The 19,995-nt window shown below is 36.1% G+C and overlaps 1 protein-coding gene across 1 annotated transcript in view; it reads left to right on the top strand.

Annotated features, from left to right (window-relative positions):
- Positions 1 to 18,535, top strand: part of LOC140155500 (glutamate receptor ionotropic, kainate 2-like) — a 216,589-nt gene extending 198,054 nt beyond the window's left edge. The window contains exons 14-18 of the mRNA XM_072178363.1: positions 158 to 635; positions 1,121 to 1,388; positions 2,234 to 2,293; positions 3,810 to 3,879; positions 11,908 to 18,535. Coding sequence (XP_072034464.1) covers positions 158 to 635; positions 1,121 to 1,388; positions 2,234 to 2,293; positions 3,810 to 3,879; positions 11,908 to 11,930 — 899 coding nt within the window. The 3' untranslated portion in view covers positions 11,931 to 18,535. The remainder of the gene's footprint in view (positions 1 to 157; positions 636 to 1,120; positions 1,389 to 2,233; positions 2,294 to 3,809; positions 3,880 to 11,907) is intronic.
- The last annotated feature ends 1,460 nt before the right edge of the window (positions 18,536 to 19,995 follow it).

The raw sequence follows: 19,995 nt of genomic DNA, 5'->3' as shown, positions 1-19,995 counted from the left end.
TAATCTAGAATACAAAGGCTGGACCACTCGGCATTTTGGCAGGTCGTTTTACTGGAAAATTTACCAATACCTTCACACATAAATATAGTAGTAGTAAGTTCAGTTTTATTTGATCTAATAAGTGTTTTATACACATTGATACTCTATTTTTACACAGGTGGAGATAATACTCCTGTATCTATATCTGGAAGAACATTAAGTGCGTTCTGGTGGTTTTTTACATTAATCATAATCGCAACATATACTGCCAACCTCGCTGCTTTCCTTACAGTTGTGCGCATGGTAAACCCTGTGCAATCTCTAGAAGACCTTGCTAACCAGAACAAAATTTTATATGGGACAATTGATAACAGTAGTTTGAAAAAAAAAAAAAAAAAACGGCAAGAACAAGGAGTTTATGAAAGAATGTGGACTTTTATGAATAATGCTCCGAAGTCAGTCTGGGTACCTTCGGATAAAGCAGGATACCAACGAGTAATGGATGAGGACTATGCGTTCTTCTGGGATCAGCCCATACTTGATTATATCAAACAGACTGAATGTGACGTCATGACTGTAGGAAAACCATTTAATTTAAAAGGATATGGGATTGCTACACCTCAAGGCGCCATATGGAGAGATGAAATATCGATGGTGTAAGTGTTATTTAATTGTCTAATGGCTGTATGTTGGGGTGTGTTTAAGAATGATATAAATTAGTGAACGTGTTTGCGTGCGTCAGCAGTACATAAATACAACAAGTATTTTCCTATTTCATTAAACAAACGAGAATGGGGGTAACGGTTTTTCACGTTTTACAAAAAGGGATATGTTTGTGTATAATGTTTGTGTATAATGGATGAGTGTATGGGCAGATAGAATACTTGAAAGGTAGCTCAGGGGACGGATTTCATAAGAATCAAGATTTAGTTTTACTGTGATTATGAGTAAAAGCGCAGATTTTCTACCTCTACCCCCATTTTTTATTATATATGATGCTGTTACAAATTGTTCTGTTTTCCTTCTTTTTATAATGTTGCAAGTTTATAAAAATAACTGTTGAATATAGTTTGTTTCTAATGTAGGTAATACCATTAAAGTTCTTTCCAAAATTCTAACCTTGATTAACGTTTCTTTACAGAATTTTAGAAATGCAAGAAGAAGGAAAATTAGAGACTCTTCGCAAGAAATGGTTTGAACGCGATTCAATGTGCAAGGACGAGGGAGGGTCTGGAAAATCTGAATCTAGAGCTGGAAATATAGGCATGGACCAGATTGCCGGTGCTTTCTTTGTACTTATGATGGGAGCTGTCTTTTCTTTCGTTATTGTTATTATTGAGCACATATGGTACCAGTCACATAAGCCGTCACTTTATCAAATGAAGGAAAAGGAACGAAGTACAACTGTGGTAGGTTTAGCAATCATATCAAATGTATAATATCAATATGGTTCCAAAACATGTACATATCGCTTAATATAAAGAATATATACTGGCTAAGGCACCACATCGATTTTGGTCCTATAGAACTAACGGTGCCCGATTAGGTACCGATGACTCTTAACATCACTCCCTGGAGATGTAATAAATTGTATCAAGCATAATAATTAACAATGGCACAGAGTCATGTTAAACATCAAACGTGTGGATCGGATTCCAAATGAAACCATCTACAACCTGACCAACACCACTCCACTGGTTGCCAGAGTAAAGATTCATCAACTCAAATTTCTCGGCCATATATATACTGCGTCTTGAAGATGGCGAGCCTGTGAAAGAATATGCGCTTTATATTCCACCACATGGGAAGAGGAAACCGGGACGGCCGCGCACACTGTACTTACAGTATGTCCAGAACCTCCTGGGAGACACTGAAGCAATGCTGCAGCCAAACAAAATTGTTTCGCTTGCCCAAGATCGCATTAGTTGGAGAAAGCTTGTAGTCGCCTGCTCCGCAGCCGACTGATGATGATGATGGCATAGTGTTATTATTTTTCATTTAAATAAAACACGAATGCACTGTAAAAATGTACAGGTTACGAAAAAAAGTGCTATCAGTACCTCTTGGGGCACCAATAGCGCTATAGGACCAAAAAAGATGCGCTATGTGCCTAATCATTGCTTGTCTTTTTTTAATATAAAGCAGATCACTACTCTTGACTTAAATTACATAGTTCCCCGTTACATAATAGTTCTTTACATTTCAACACATTCTCAGTCATGTTTGTCTCAATTTATTTTCTAATTCCTTTTAGGATTGGTCTGAAAAATTACCCACTACAAGAAATAACGGACTTAACTACGATTCCAATAAGGTAGGCGTAGGCGTATTTTAACCGACTGGGATAAAACTTTCCTCATATCCCCCTAGTAACTCCATAATCTTTACCTATAGGTACTAACTCAACTGTAATAAGTACGAATTTTATGATAAAAGCAATTTGTACTGCTCCTGCGACCTCCGTGATTGCGAGTCTGACCGATTTATAATAGAGAGTTTGCGAAATGAGTTTGGAAATTTACTTCAACTGGAACGGCAACTTCCCAACGGGAACGTATGGTTGGTTACTGCCCCAACAGCGTCTTGTCGATTAAATCCGGGACATGTGTATCAATGCGCGTCCAAAAGGGCATGGGTAAGAGCTTGTAACGGAATGCATCAAAATGTATCTCTTTTGTTTGGCCAAGTGGTTATTAGTCCCACTTAAGACAAAAGACTCTTAGGCGCTTCGTTTGAATAAACATGAATGAACTCGCGGTTTTAATATAAAAAGTTAAATTTTACTGTTATTAAAGCACTTCAGGCTTAGTCTTTTACGTGGTATTTTATTACACCACTGTGCATTATAATTATGCAAGAATAATTGAGGGCGTCGCTGTGAAGCAAATCACACATTATGGCTTTAATATGTTTCAACGACGCTTGACCTCGAAAACCATAAAATATTGTAGTTTTCTTTCAACATACATGTTTCAATATAATTATAAAGATCTCATACAACGTCAGCAAAATATGAAAAACAATCCACGTAATTTCCCAGCAAACACAAAAACGTTTTTAAAACGTTTTAAATAAGTTATATTTTGGCTTTTGGTTTAGGTAAAACGTTTTAATAACATTAAAATGTCGGGTTATATAAAGGTCATGAAAACGATTTAAAACGTTTTGTATGAAAACACACTACAACAATATTTCTAAAATGTTTTCAAAAATGTTATTGTAAACTATTTTTGCAAACATTTTTGGCCAAATATTGTGTCAATACTTATATCACACTATGTTAAAATATTTGCCCCCAGCAAACACAAAAATGTTCTTAAAATGTTTTCTTCAAAACGTTTCAATAACATTTAAATGTCGGGTTATATAAAGGTCATAAAAACGTATTTGAAACATTATTGCAAATATTTTGGGCAAACATTTTTCGCAAAATATTTTTTCAACCCAAAAATAACATTCTGTTTAGAATGTTTTGTATCAGGTTTTCAAAAATGTTACATAACCCGACATTTAAACGTTTTCTGTCAAACATTTTGTGTTTGCTGGGCAGTATATTATCAAAAAATGTTTTTCAATGTTATGAAAACGTTTTATACCCTTAATATACCCTTTATATAACCCAACATTTAAACGTTTTCTGACAACAAATATAACCTTTTGCGAATGATGTTGAAAACGTTTTGTGTTTGCTGGGTTGTTGTAATAGATTGGTTGTCGTTAAAAAGCAGATTTCAATCATCCCGGGAAAGCAGCATACATGCATAACAGTTAAAATTGCACGTTCGTTATCAAAAGAGTTCAAATAACGTTTTACGTCCATTCTCTTTCAGCATTTGGTTGTCCATGATGCAGATAGCCTAGCTCTCACACCGCTACGACCATCACCATGGAGCACCAGCAGTAAGTCCTCTGACGGTCGGTTATCAGGTTTACTTTTCTTTAACTTTTCCACTCTTCATTTTTCAATCACTTTTTCTTTTTGACCACCGTCATTTGCACAGTTTCAGTTTATACTCGTATAGTTTGTTTCTCTGGATTCCACTTTAGTTTGAGTTTCTTTTGATACACTTTAGTTTGTTTTTCACCTCATAGATAAGTTAATTGGAATAATTCTATTATACCCGTCGCAGCTTAACAAAGCTTAGCTCTTAACCTTTACGCTATAACCTTAGTCCTGACCAAAACCTTAATCCTGACATTGACTCCCTTGCACTAGTCCTTACGCATACCAAAATTATAACCTTCGTCATAACCAAAATCAGCTATAACCGTAACTGCAAATACTTATCCTTACATAACAATCACCATTCACCATCACCATAACCATCACCTTCACAACATCATAACCATAATCATCACATTCAACAACTCTTCCTATACCTTTGTACAGGAGCCAACCGTTGTTAAACCGTGATGAACCCACACTTTTACTGTAGCGTATACGCGAACGCGACCGAGACTACTCGTTACGCGAGAGCGCGTAAAATTCGTCATGCCTGGAACCTTTGTGCGTATGCCAGCTTACAACTTGAATTCAGTATTTTTCAGGTAGCGGCTAAACATTGCCGTTATATTCTGTAGTTTTATTGCTGATATCAAATGAGAAATCATCGAAGTTTTTGTAAGGCTGAGTGGCAATGATTAACTGACATTCCTCGTAAAATAATCGTGAATTATACGATATTTAGCTTCTTTTCGTTGTTGAAAGGATTCAATCATAGTTTCACCGTTGTTCATCACCGTTTATCAACTCGCGTCCGGCGCGTCTGCGTGGTTTACTTCGCTCGGGCAGCTAAAGCTGCCCTCGCGAAGTAAACCACGCAGACGACGCGGCCGCATCGTTGTTAAACGGTGATGAACAACGGTGAAACATGATTGAATCCCTAAATCAGTATCACATTGACCTTAACCATCACCATAACCATCACCATAACTTTCACTGTCATCACCATTACTATCAGCACCACTTTCACTATCACCATCATCGTCATTATCACCATAACATAGACCTTACCATGACTATAACCATCACCATCACATCACCGTAACCATCACCATCACTTTCACTATCATCAACATCACTGTCACCATCACCACCACTTTCACTCTCACCATCACCATCACCATCACCGTCATCATCATCATCATCATCATCATCATCATCATCACCTTCATCATCATCATCAATAACCATGATCATAACCACCACCATCACCGTAACCATCACCATCACTTTCACTATCATCACCATCACTTTCACTATCACCACCACCTTCTCTATCACCATCACCATCATCGTTATCATCATCATCACCTTAACCATAACCATCCCCATCACATCACCAAACCATAATCATCATCACCTTAACCATCATAACACCACCATCACCGAAACCATCACCATCACTTTCAGTATCATAACCATCACTATCACCATCACCACCACGTTCTCTATCACCATCACCATCACCATAAGCCTAACCATAACCATTATTTTCACCATCACCAAAACCATCACCATAATCACCATTACCGTTGATAACTCCATCAAAATAATCATTGTAACCAAATCATATCCACTGAATCGAAACACCCAAACCATAACCACAACTATCACCATAACCAATACAATTACCATACCCATAACAAAGACCACAACATAACCATAAGTGTGGCTTAATCATAACCATAATCACATTAACAACCATAATCATAAATATAACCATGACCAAAACCACATTACCATTTATATAGCTGTAACTCAGTTCTCGCTTGGCTCTTTAAGAGCGTTGAGAATATTGTACCATATCCAGAACCATAGCCATAACCACAACTAACCATAACCATAACCACAACTAACCATAACCACAACATGATTATAAGCGTGGCTTAACCATAATCACAATCACAACCATAAACGTAGTCATGACCATGACCATAACCATATTACCATATCGCTGCAACCCACCCGAACTTGAACCATAACCATGCGTAACCATAATTAAACCTAAACATAACCATAACTAACCATAACCATGCGTAACCACCATAACCATAACTAACCATAACAATACCTGACCATAACCATACCTAACCATAACCATGCGTAACCATAACCATAAATACCTAATCATAACCATAACTAGCCTTAACCATAACCATAACCACAACTAAGCATAACCATAACCATAACTATCCATAACCATAACCATGCTTAACCATAACTATGACCATACCTATCCATAACCATAACCAACAATAACCATACTCATAACCATGCTTAACCATAAACCATGACTTACTATAGCCATAACCATAAGAAGAAATAATTTTGTGAAGGGTATTGTAAAATTATACCAATTCACTTCACCACATCCTGCACAGCATGGCACGGTATTGTTTCATTCGGCACCGATATTTAGATTACAATATGGCACCATACACATAGTTCTGTCAATAGAACTACCTGTCTATAACAAATAGCACGTAATAATAGTTGGAACGATGTATGAGAACGATTTTACTGCATCGTTGTTCGTCACTTTGCATAATGTTGTGCATTTTTGAATCCCTTCTTTCCATCACCACTTTAACAATAATGTTGTTCATGGTAGTGTTAACATGTTTCCTAAATAAATTTTATGTAACACATGGTGTCTCTGAAAGTAAATTTGCATTTTATTTTAATTCCTGATGCAAAAAGCTGCTTAGGTAATTCACCGTAGAAGTAGTGATGTAACAGGTTTAATTACCATAGCAATGGGTTTACACTATTTTTGCGGAATGTATTGCTCTGCACTAGACGATAAGCCATTCCTCATCATTGCACATAGATTATCAAAGAACAGGGATAAAGTCTTCTATAGAATTTTCACATCATGCTGATCACTCACACCTTAAATTAGTGTCTTTGAAAAGAGCGGTATCGTAGTCCATCTAACAATTACAGACATACACAGGTGATCCTGCTTAGAGTGCGGGGCAATACATTAAAAATAATGTAAAAACATTGTTGTGGTAATCAATCCTGTTACATCACTACTACTCGGCGATTTATACAGTTAGGGAGCTTGCACACACTTTTTAAATTCTAAAATTTACTGCTTTTGTTCATGAAATATAACACGATGTCAGTTCATTTTGAATCTTGTCCCCAAATTCAAATGACACCAGTTAATTAGTTGGCATTGGGCATCAATGGATGAATGGGCATTCATTTAGCAGGCTCGTTGATTGGATCAATAAATTAATGAGGTGTGATTTTCACATTGTTTTAATTTTCAAACGGTGGGGTCAATTTTCTAAATTCGAAAAATATGTGATTTCTGTGGCAACAATTAAGTTTTAAATTTGTCATTCTTATTAGGGTTACCACGTTATGAGGTATTATAATAATTATAATTAGGAATATAATAATGAATATCATATTCGCCTTTCATCTGACCCGGTGTTATACTGTTTTCAGGTGTGAAATTTGTCTACCATTAAGGCGGGGAGCTCTGCAAAGAGCATTACATAACATTTCAAACGTTTAAATTCAGTGAGAAAAGAGCTATCCTTTAACCTTTGCAGTTATGATGCAGATGTGCTGTATCTTCAAATATCATCATTGTGAGGTCATTTGAGATGACCTCGCTTTTCGAGCCTCACTAAGTAAGGTTAAAATCACAAAGTAAAGGAACCTCTAATAATTATGTAGATTACTTAGAGGTTAATAACTGCGCATCGGTTATTTGGAGGGCATTGTGAAAAATCTAAACATTTTGCCTTTGGAACCGAGGAATATCCCGAAGGGCGTAGCCCCCAGGATATTCCGAGGTCCAAAGCAAAATGTTTAGATTTTTCACAATGCCCGACATATTACCGATGCAAAGTTATTAACCTCATTCATAACCGTCACTTTAATCTCTTCACCTTACAAAATAACACACAATTTTGCTCAAAAGTTTATAAAAATAGATGATTTTTACATCTTCCCTTGCCAAAAATCGATCAGGCTAAAACAGAACGACTAATAACAAAAGTGCGTATCACAATCTGTGCAAATATGGTAGCGCGCAATCCAAATACGGCAGCCAGCGCGCGCGCAGTTTGTTGGACGCACAATACCTCGCACGCAGAAGTCAATTGTGTGCGACATTGGAACAATTACGCATTTTGCGGTCAATTGTGAGATATTAATGACCTCGATTTGCGTTCGCGTTTTCGCAAATAATAAAATATGATTGGATCGCACGCATCGCGTTTATTAATGAGGTTATGAATATTTAAAAACATCGTCATGAACGGCAAAACTTAAAATCAGATTTTAGAATGTACCTGAATGAGGACGCAAAAGTATTTAGTATTTTTGGAAACGCTAACAAATATGGTTTTGATTTTGATTTAAACTTTTGATCCAAACACAAGGAAATAATTCCTACCTCGGAATTTTCAGATGGTACTCCATCTTTCATCAGCGAGTGAGTGACTGTATCAGGTCGTGATTTTCTTGACCTTTGACCTGATAACAGACTCGTAGACTCCTGAAAGCTTGAACCGGCCCCCGTCTTTGTTGAGAGATGGTTGGTTGGCTTTGATGTGAACTGCTTCTTTGACTCCACGTTGGAACCACCTGCTGTCTCTGTCAAGTCCACAAAATGTCCCGGAGACTCGATGTAAATGTGGTTTGAGACCTCTGATACTGTACTACTGAGTCTACGAGCCTGTTATCAGGTCAAAGGTCAAGAAAATCACGACCTGATACAGTCACTCACTCGCTGATGAAAGATGGAGTACCATCTGAAAATTCCGAGGTAGGAATTATTTTCTTGTGTTTGGATCAAAAGTTTAAATCAAAATCATGATTTATACCAACACAGAAGAACTTTCATGAAAATATGGTTTTGTTTTACGCTCGCTAAGAACCTGATTTCCCACCAACATTACTCGAAAACTGGATCGGTTCAAGTGTTTAATTCAGTTTGGTGTGGGTTTTTGTAAATTTGTAATCTGTAATAATGGTAATCTGTAATTTATGTAATTTGTAATGTGTAATGTGCTTATCCCTGTTCATGTCTTTTATTCCTATTCGTGTCTCCTATTCAAATTTAAAAACAAACAACATTAACATAATTATGTGAACTGCTACCACAAAATGAGCGTAAAGTCGCAAATTTGGTAGTTTCGAGATACCCTGGCTACTGCGTTAGTGTTCTTTGTTTCACACGCACCTGTTCAAGCCAAAAGTATGTCTGTATGTTCTTTGTGAATGGGGTACTCTAGGCCACTCACGAAGGACATACTAATGTACCTTGCACAGATGCGCAGCAAACAAAGAACGTCAGCCCAGTCAGCCAGGATGTTTAGAAGCTACCAACTTGCGACTTTATATTCATTTCATAGTAGCAGGTCACATGTTAATAATGTAAACAGTCTTCCTTCTTAGTGTGCAATTGCTAATTCATTCAGTAATTTGTAAAAGACTTATTCCAAACAATAGCATGGGATATTATTCGCGAATGAAAACAGTCACATTCCCTGCAAATTTACCATGTGCGAGTGGATTGAATTGTTTTGATAATATGCACCTTTGAAACTATCGAAAGAATTGAAAGGAACAACGTAAGAAATATATTCAACACGCACAATATTAATCGATAGCTCCACCCAAAACAATAGTAGACTACCGAAAAGATATAGTTTATAGCTACATTAGCCGCGTTCTGTTACTGCAAACACATCAGTTGCAATACCATGGATGGAATTATTACAAAAACGATTTTCTTTGTCGTCGAGTAATAATTTTCAATCAAAGACTTGAAATGACCTACGTACTGCATTTTCATCCGAGTGAATGCACAATTCGTTTTGAGTGACAACAGTCGGCAGTAGAAGGAACCCTTAGGTATATCACAAAAACATTACGAAGCCCTGTTTCTTGCCTCCATTAAAACCGATCTACGGAATCAACGTGAACGTGTCTCATGTTTCCGTTTTATTATCGTTTGTTTGTTTGTCTTTTGTTTTTGTTTGTATTCTTAAACTGTAAACAGTTAACACTACCATGATGACGTGTTTTACATTACTAATCAGCACACCATCTGCCTGATACAATGATAGTGGTATAACATTAACAGCACGGTCATTTTTACTCGTATCATTCACGTAATCACCATCATGTGTGACAGAAAAAATGAAAACCTCGCTCGGAATTTTCTTGCAGGTGACCAAATAGATGCGTTATAACATGCAAATGACACATCGAAGTCCCGCCTTTCAACTATAAAATTTACTATAGGTAACAGAATATGTGTCTTAAATGTGGTTTGTTATGTCCTGTTTTAGACACTGACGGAAAATGTATTTGTTTCCATGTTTTATCAATAAATTCAGAAATATGTCAATTTATTGTTAACACAAATACAATATTATGCCATGACATGCTTGCTGCTTATAGTTTTCAATTCATTATAATTTCATTATGTTCATCGCTATATTTATTCCGATTTTTTCAACAAAATCCTATTTACTTATACTTCAGTTTCTATTTAAGATGTTTTATCATGTCTCTTTATATTTCTGTTATTGTTTATTAAATCGTATCATCTAATTCAAGTAAGAAATAATAAGTAGACAGTCTTTCTTGATGAGAATTTATAATAATTATAATATTTCTACGAGTACACCGTCTGTTATCACAGTACCGGTGCAGCCGGTCATTATGTGAGTGGTCGAACATTCGTCAGATGTATCTCTAACTTCATTTGTACTGATAAATTACTGACGAAAGCTCGACCACTCACATAGGGACCGGTAAGACCGGTACTGTGATAACCGGCGGTGTACTCCGATATTTTTAACTTATTAAGATATGGTTATCGTCGATACAGGTTTGTTTTTAGATTGATATGTAAGGAACGTTACACCACGTCATTATTAAAGCGCATGTGTACCTGCTTGCATTTAATACTACAAAATAATAAAGCATCTGATGTAGATATGAATGATGGCATTGCAACTTAAATAAATTTCTGCCGTACTAATTATTGAAAATTTGCAAGCCATATTTGGAAACATGCTACATTCTAACTTCTAAAAGTATATGGTATAATAGATACACTAGGTAGATGTAACAACTAACGAAGTTAATATAAGGCTTACATTAAAGGTATAATCTAAGCGTACGCACAAATATGTACGGATTTCGCGCGCGAGCGAATGTTGGTGTGTGGAGGGGGTTGTTCGCGGGTGCGAATCGTGATGTACGCAAGTTAATCAAGTGCGCGCCAGTGTAGAGTAGAACGAATTATTATCATTCAATATATACGATTTTACAAATATTGTACAGCGGGTGTTGGTTTTGAATTTAGGGAAAGCAAACAACTTTTATCTTATAAAATTGAAAACAAATTAAGGAAACAAAACACAAACAAGATTAATATTTTTGGAAACAGAAATGCCGTAGAATAATTCCAGGTTGACTAATATAACCAGTAAATTCCGGACTAATCATTGACTGACTTTGAATAAGTTTATCAACTGTTATGACAACGACGTTAATCGGAGATTGACATGAGACGAAACTGTAAGACTTTTAGTGATGGAAACATGTGACATTCTAACCTCGAACAAACTACGAGTAAGATAATTTCACTAGTTTAAATAAAAAGAAATGTTGAATATTATGTCATTAAAAATTGATAAATATATCTTTGATTAACAATTTTATGTGAAAAGGCCTGTATTTCCACATGAAGTGCAAAGGCAATGATGTTTTTGGTTTTATATTGTTGGCGCACGTGTATATAAGCAGAGTTGATCAATACAAACTCCGAAAGTTGTTAATTTAAAATTAGTATAGTGGGGTGAATGTGGGATGTGTGGGGGTGTATTTTAATCAAAAGTATTCACCATCTTACCCTAATATCACTTCTCTTTGTTTTTCAGTTATTCCTGAAAGCCGATGTTGACACGATTCGGATCACCTTATCTTTTCTTTTTTCAAAAAAACAACTTGTTTTTATTGTTTGAATGCGTGGAACGCACAACGTCTTCCGATGAAGCGAGCGGCAACGCCTCTTCGAGCTGTGCTCATAAGTGTTGCTGACAAGTTTGTTGTAAATTAAGAATAGTTTAATTGATATAAAGTAACTTATACTGTCGTGAGCTGAGAATGTAAAGGCCATTTCATAGCTAACGGGTATATATAAAGGTAAATTGTTTTAGCACTCTATTTCATATAAAAGTTAGGGCCGTCTACTTAACTGTTGAAAGATGAGATTTGACCGGATTTCTAAAATCTAACATTTAGCACATGTACACCGTTATGTGTTGTGCGAGTATTTAGTATTGAGGTTGATGTTACATGTGAACGAGTCATTACATAATGGATTTAAGAGGTCGATAGCCACATCGACCTTTTTCTAAAACCATCTGACTGACGTTATACAACATACCCTAGGAGACGCCAAAGTTCAGGAAACTCCATTAAAATAATGTCCATTTAAAGACAATTATATAAAAGATAATTCTGGCCATAGCAAATGATTTGATCAATAAGGTACATTGCTGATCGACAATGGTCGGCTTGGGTTATGTATACTGGGAATGAAAAGAGAGAGGAAAAACTGCCGAATTCGTCTGGCATGCCACACGAATTCGACGGGTTTACTCCTTCTCGTCGTTACTCGTTCTCAACCTTGTTTAGCTGACTTTTGCTGATCAGCAATACACCCTATAAAATGAACCACATGCAGATCTGAATATAGAAATTTACGTGCAAAACATTCTGTTCTTTGGCCGTTTCTGGTGTTACACGATTTACTAGGCAAGCTAACTCTTATTTATGACGTGCTGAGAAGACCAGACCGACTCTACGACTTTTTACAAACAAATATTAAAGATTTCTTCGTGTTTTTAATTTTTTTTCCAAACGCCTTGGTTTACTTTCGTGACCTATTGGAGTAGTTTCTCTCTGTCGGTCTATTTGTTTGTGTGTCTCTGTAGGCTTATCTCTGAATCTTCTCTCACCACGCTATCTGTGGTAGACTCTCTCTCTCTCTCCTCCACTGCCTCCTCCTCCTCCTTCTCCTCACTTTCCCATCTCTTTCTGACGTTTTACATTAAGTGTCATATGATATGACTGTACCACATGCATGACATGATGATGACCTAATATGACGGCTACATGACGATGTTAAACACCGACGAATATCAATTAAGTTCACTTGCCGTTATTTTTTTATTATTATTATCATTCAATATATACGATGTTACAAATATTGTACAGCCGGTGTTGGTTTTGAATTAAGGGGAAAGCAAACAACTTTGATCTTATAAAATTGAAAACAAATTAAGGAAACAAAACACAAACAAGATTAATATTTTTGGAAACAGAAATGCCGTAGAATAATTCCAGGTTGACTAATATAACAAGTAAATTCCGGACTAATCATTGACTGACTTTGAATAAGTTTATCAACTGTTATGACAACGACGTTAATCGGAGATTGACATGAGACGAAACAGTAAGACTTTTAGTGATGGAAACATGTGACATTCAAACCACGAACAAACTACGAGTAAGATAATTTCACTAGTTTAAATAAAAAGAAAAGTCATTAAAAATTGATAAATATATCATTGATTAACAATTTTATGTGAAAAGGCCTGTATTTCTCATCTCATGACTGAACAGTGATATGGAATGTATTTTCTGTGTTCGTTCTATTCAATATAATAACGCCACAATTAAGTGCGTAAATATTGCAAAAATTAAAACTTATATTGTTTAAAACTGTAAATCAGGATTTTACTACTTGTGTCGAAAGATTCAAAAAAAGGATTTCAATACTTGTGGTACATTTTCTTACACGTGACATTTTGAAACACATTGCATGGTGTAGTTTTGCTAACGCTCTCGTCAAAGTGTTTCTTAACTAAGCAGCCGTATACCAAAAGTAATAGTAGTTAACAAATGTACATTTAATGGTTAGCAGTTCTAATGCGACAGTCAAAACCATCAATCTATATAATAGTTACACTCGGACTACTCTGTCCAACTGGGAAATTTATCTAGTACAGTAAGAATATTGTATTAATTTCAAATATTTTCGGTGAGTGTTGTTGAGGTTGCCAAAATGTTGATCCTTTTGATCGCAGATTTATATTTCCTTCTTGTTAGCCAAGGAAAGAAAGTGTATCATTGATAAACAGGATTTGAACCTCTGACCTCTGGTTCTTTACTCCAACTCTCTTGCAAACTGGGCTATCAGTAGAATGCATTGGCAATATAACATTATATGAGAGGAGATGAGACGGTGCGGAAACTAACCCTGTGCGAATCAAACAGACGAATCGATATTGGTCATTTTGCTAATTCATTACGATATGCTCAAGATTTCTCACGTTTCTCTTTAACACTAACGTTTTTATTTAACATTTGTTATTGTGGACGTGTTGGCACTGCACTGAAAAGAGCCACTTAATTATAGCGAATTAATTAGAGAAAGAAAGAGTGCCCATGTTTAAATGCTGCTCTTGAACGACTTTTTTCTTCTTGGCCAGCTCGACGGAACAAATGATATTCAATCATGTCATATTATATCCAGCTTAATGATGAGCGAGCTTTAATATTATTTTGTTTCAAAATATATAGGATACATCACATCCCTGAAATATGCTTTGATATAAATTTCAACAGATTTTGATAAGACTCTGTTAAGATTATGTTAATGGAATATTTTAAATCGCTGTTAAATATTACTTGATTTTGCCAAGTCAGTTTAAAGTAGTGTTCTCAATGTCATTGTTAGTTGAACTAACAATACCAACATACACACCACATTTTCACTCGTCATGCCAACATGTTATCTTACGTAATCAAGCATTTTGTTTCACATGTGACAACATATCGTGAGTAGAATGCAAAATACCGTAAAACCTCGTCTTTGATGAAAGCTCAATTAATATGAAGCAAGCGTGAATATATCCAATACCATAGATTGGTCTTACAATAATACTTATTTGTACATGCTTGGATCTGTGATTTATTTGCTTAAACTCCATAATGGCGCATGGATTAATTTAGCTTTCATTAAAAGCACTCTATATGCTTATAGACGATGTTTTACGGTAATGTGGCTAATAAGGGTGATTAACCCACCACGTACTATAATGTGTGTTATCTAGTGAATCAAACACAGGACCAACTATATATCTTAATCTATTTTCCTTCTATTGTAAATCATACAATGTACTAACTACTATAATTTGATTTTTAATGGGAATATTATATAACTCTGTACATAGGAATAATTCTCGTTTAATAACCCATCTTGTCACTGTAAAGACCACACCGTGTGTATAAACATATCCAAATATCACCACTTGCAAATATGAACAAAAACTCGTTTTACACGAATACATATCGTTGTGCGTGTGGGAGAACGTCGAATAGCGATAAGTATCTTTGTTACAATGTTACACATGAATTCTCTTGAATTAGAGGACATGGATTAGACCAAGCAGCACTGCACACTGTTAACGAACCTTGTATATCGCCCTCTTTCGCTCACTTGTCACGCTTAATCACCGTTATAACAATTGATATGCTGCCCTCTGTCGTTCTACCATAGGGATCCACTACATTGTAATTGGAACAGAATTCGTGCGAATCATGAATTTAACAAAGAGATGAATCACTATTTGGCATTTTGCCAAACTCAAGACGATGAAAAGACGTATTATTAATTTTATCTTGAATTATTAAAAATTGCCGATATGTGTCCGAATGTATAAGTCGAATTGATTGACTTGATGATTTGGTTCTTCAAACATTCCAAACGTTAAAATAATATTATTATCAGAATACTTTTCTTAATATACAACTTAAATATAAATTCCACCATGTTTTATATCAAATATGCCCTACTGAGTTCCAAAATCCTTGAGAGACTCACATGTTTGTATGATAAATCCCATACAGGTTAGTGACATGACATAACAAAAGAAAACACAATATACCTGATCGGAGCTTTTACACTGCGGATAATTCACCTGATATGCAGGGCTAAGCTCGTGATTCTTATTCCACAGAAAGTATTTAGATCTTAATTTGACATGGTCCAAACCACGGTGTGTTTCGTGAACGATTTTTTTTTATTTGTGATCGTACACAACGAATCAGCCGTAAAGTCGGCCCCGGTCAATTTTGTTTTTTTCGTGTTTAGAAAATATCGTATATCATAAGCTTTAAAATGGAATATCATTTGACTTGAAACGGTATCCAGAAGCGGGGTTATGGTTTGTTGAACTTTGCTCCTTCAACAATATGGTACCTTTTTACGGTTCTACGTGTGTCTCTTTTCCACATTGCTGGTAATAAAGACCAAACAGTCATAATTGGCGGTCATTTCAAATCATCCCCAAGTCAAACAAACAAAGACTAGAGCTATTTAAGGATTCTATAGAAATAGGTAGAAGACTATTATCCTCTTCAGCGATAGGATTATTGATTGGTTTAAACGGTGTTTGACTCGCGCTATCAAATGAAAAACTTGTCGCACCACATTAAGATACCTATGAATATGACCTTCACGCATATTTTACACTGTAACTCAGAATACAATTTGCCGACTTTACGGCTCATTCGTAGTGAACGGCCACATCTAAGGTGTTCACGTCCGTGGAAAGGCCTTATTTACGCTACAGCCGACTTAACTAAAAGATAACTCACCTAAACCCATACAAAATGCAATACTTTCATCATGATTTTACCACCAGTCATCGTTTGACAGCTGATCATCTCAGGGACAGGGAAATAATTACTTTGGAACTAAAGATGTCAGTAAAAACGGTTTAAGGTTGGTTTTATACCTAGAACTATGGAAATATTTGTCCTCATAAATGCTAAATTGTTGGTCTAAAGTATAAAGGCATATTAAGAATAGCAAACACTTGACTTCATATGTGATGTCTGAAGGAATGGTATATTAACACAAGGTGTTGCACTCCACAGAAAGTTGACGTTGTTTGAAATAAAAGTTGTGATATGAGATTTTCAGGTCGTGAAAAGTAAAAGCAAGTTTTAATTTATAAGCCGATCAAGCATCATAATAATTGTTTCAAACTGAAGTTTGTTTGGCGTGATAATAAGACATTTTTCATAAGTGTTAAATTGTATTACTTTACTTCGAATCTATTATATGCTAAAATGATGTATAATCAAAGACAACATTAAAAAGATAAGTTTGCGTCTGACGTCACTGTCAATCAAACTCCCCACGACCCTTCATTGGTTAATAGCGCGTAAAGGGAAGGTTGGTTCATCTGGTGCCGATCGTAAAATAGGAATCGCAGAAAATGGCGAAATATTACGGTACTTTAACATGGTGCCTTCTGGAAAGAAGATATTTTGAGACGTTATGCATATTTGAAGGTGCAAAATTAACCATAAGGCACGCTGTGTTACCGCCAAGTTCAGAAACTCAATCATCACGGCACTCGTAAACAAACCGTGCCCGGTTTGATTGAGAGATGACGTCAGCCACAAACTTCTTAATTCTGTCTTTGACTATAATAAGTCTACCTTATATTTTACTCCACGAACATGTTAATTCCCGTTTCAATGAGCCTCACATGATGAAAGGATGTAACCTGTAAAGGCAAAAGACGAAGATACTTTCTTTTGCCGAAGTATGTATAGTATATGACAACAGACAACCAACATATTGCAAAAGTATGTATGTTACAACCTTTTCCCACGTGAGTCTAATGGAAAGGTTACCCGCAACTATGGCAACCATGAATTACATAGTTAGAGATGTTATAGAGGATACTTCTACCATATTAGGACCACATTAACTTGATTTTTTACTGCATATCAAAAGAAAGGTGTGTGTTGAAGACGTTACTCGTTATACATGTTATATATATTTTGTATTTTGTACCAAGTATAAGAAACAAATTTATTAAAATGTTTGCTAGAACAATGTATAACGATATTCACCTTCCGTAATATGTAATTAGTACAAAAATTATGTCTCGTTAAACTATGTAATTTCAAATCAAGACAAATGTGTATCTTAAGGTTACATTGCCTTTCTGTTCTATTAAGATGATGTCAGAAATACTTTAATTTAAAGTTCAAATAAAGATAGGATTGCACAATCTAGGATGTTTCGTTACCTATAGGTAAGTACCATTGAGCCTATTTGGCCTTGACGTATTTTAATGCATTACGTAGTTAACGAAACATCCTAGATTGTACAATGCCATCATTATTTCACAATCCCATCATTATTTCACAATGCCATCATTATTTCACTGGGTTACATCAAAACGAATATTTTGACCAAATCAGAGCACTTTGATATTTTTGACCCTCATGTGACCTTTTTGATAATAACTCAAGAACGTTACGTCCTAGTGATATAATAGTCCTTGTGACTAGAGGAATAGTAGTTATGGTTGTTATTATCACAAATGCTACTCCACCTCAATTGCTATCACGCATTTCTTTGTATATACATAAAGCTCACGATGTCAACAATATATGGTAGCAGTGCAGCTTTGCCCCCCCGTCCCTACTCTCAAGACTCAACCTATCGGGTTCACCACTATATCCAGTGATACCAAAATAATTATAAATGTCCCAACATAAATCCTAACAATACACAAAACAAACCATGCATTTTTTGGTTTAGTATGATAGTACATTACTACTTTAATTTTAGAATAAATTACCTAGCAATTTTGCTACAAAATAATGTAAATCAGCACCAAGTCTTAAACTAATTCTCTATACCATTTTTTGGCAAATTTATGACTCATTGTTATACCTGGTGGCCTGAAAACGAATCCTTAATAATAATAATATATATAATAATGTCGGTGATTTAAAGTGTGCCTCAACTAGGCATTACCTAGTTATCAGCACACCTCAACAATTATTCCACTGCCATTAGGATATATCATAATCATTTCCGCTTCACCAAGTCCGCAACTGATGCGCGGGTACTCTCAGCGACTTAGATTGTAATCACCCCCAGCAGCTCCCCATTTTACACGTGGGTGGAGTGAAGCAATTAAGCTATCTTGCCCAAGGACGCAAAATACTGGCCATGGTTGGCTCGAACCCGCAACCTTTCGATTATGAAGCTCGCTACCTAACCATTAGGCCACTGTGCTTCCCACAGCAGCAAAAACAACCAATTTTACCCGATGACTTGGAAGGCTGATGTCATCACAACTCAGTGTGGTATATTGTTTAGTATGGTGGTGTTTTATTTTGTATGCCGTAAAAAGTGCCTATTATTAGTATGTCTTGTCTCAAGTTGAGAATAACGCCATGTTGGATTTTGCAGTGACAGATTCGAATTATGTGCGTGTACGCGGTAGTGCGCCGCCAACGTACGAACAAATGTCCTACGGGTGTGCATACGTCCCGCAGGGTTAGGTAAGCGGTGATTCGAATTTGCAACTGTGAAATCAAACATGGCGCTACTCTCAACTTCAGACGAGACAGATTATAACCTCTTTAATTTGCTACCACAATAATATAAGTTCGTTTTATGCCAAATGTTTCGTATCAGCAGCACATTACTCCATAATTCGTTGTGATTTTTGCAGAATGCCGGATAGAGTTTACTCTAAACCCGTCCCTATTAAAACGTGAAAATAAGCGCTATCGCCGCGCGTTATACGCGATTCACCGAACGCGAGAAGCGACTAAGGGATGAAATAAAAACTCGACCGGTGGTTGACCGGCGGTTACCGGTGGTTGAACCGGGTTCCATTGTATAGAACAATAGAAACAAGAAACGGAACCGGAACTGGTGGTCGACGGCCGGTCGAGTTTTGATTTCATCCCTAAGACAAAACGACTTAAATCACTGTGAAACAAATTGGTAACGACTCCCTCTGTTGACACAATTATATAATACAAGCGATTTATATTAGGGCTCTATTCGACAATATGTGACGTCCCATATCAAAACCAGACATATTTTGGGCATGTTATCAATTTTGAGGTTT

Source organism: Amphiura filiformis, chromosome 6 (genome assembly GCF_039555335.1).
Source record: "Amphiura filiformis chromosome 6, Afil_fr2py, whole genome shotgun sequence".
Classification (NCBI taxonomy): domain Eukaryota; kingdom Metazoa; phylum Echinodermata; class Ophiuroidea; order Amphilepidida; family Amphiuridae; genus Amphiura; species Amphiura filiformis.
Note: the sequence above shows the minus strand (reverse complement) of the source record. Positions and strands in the feature narration are given on the sequence as shown.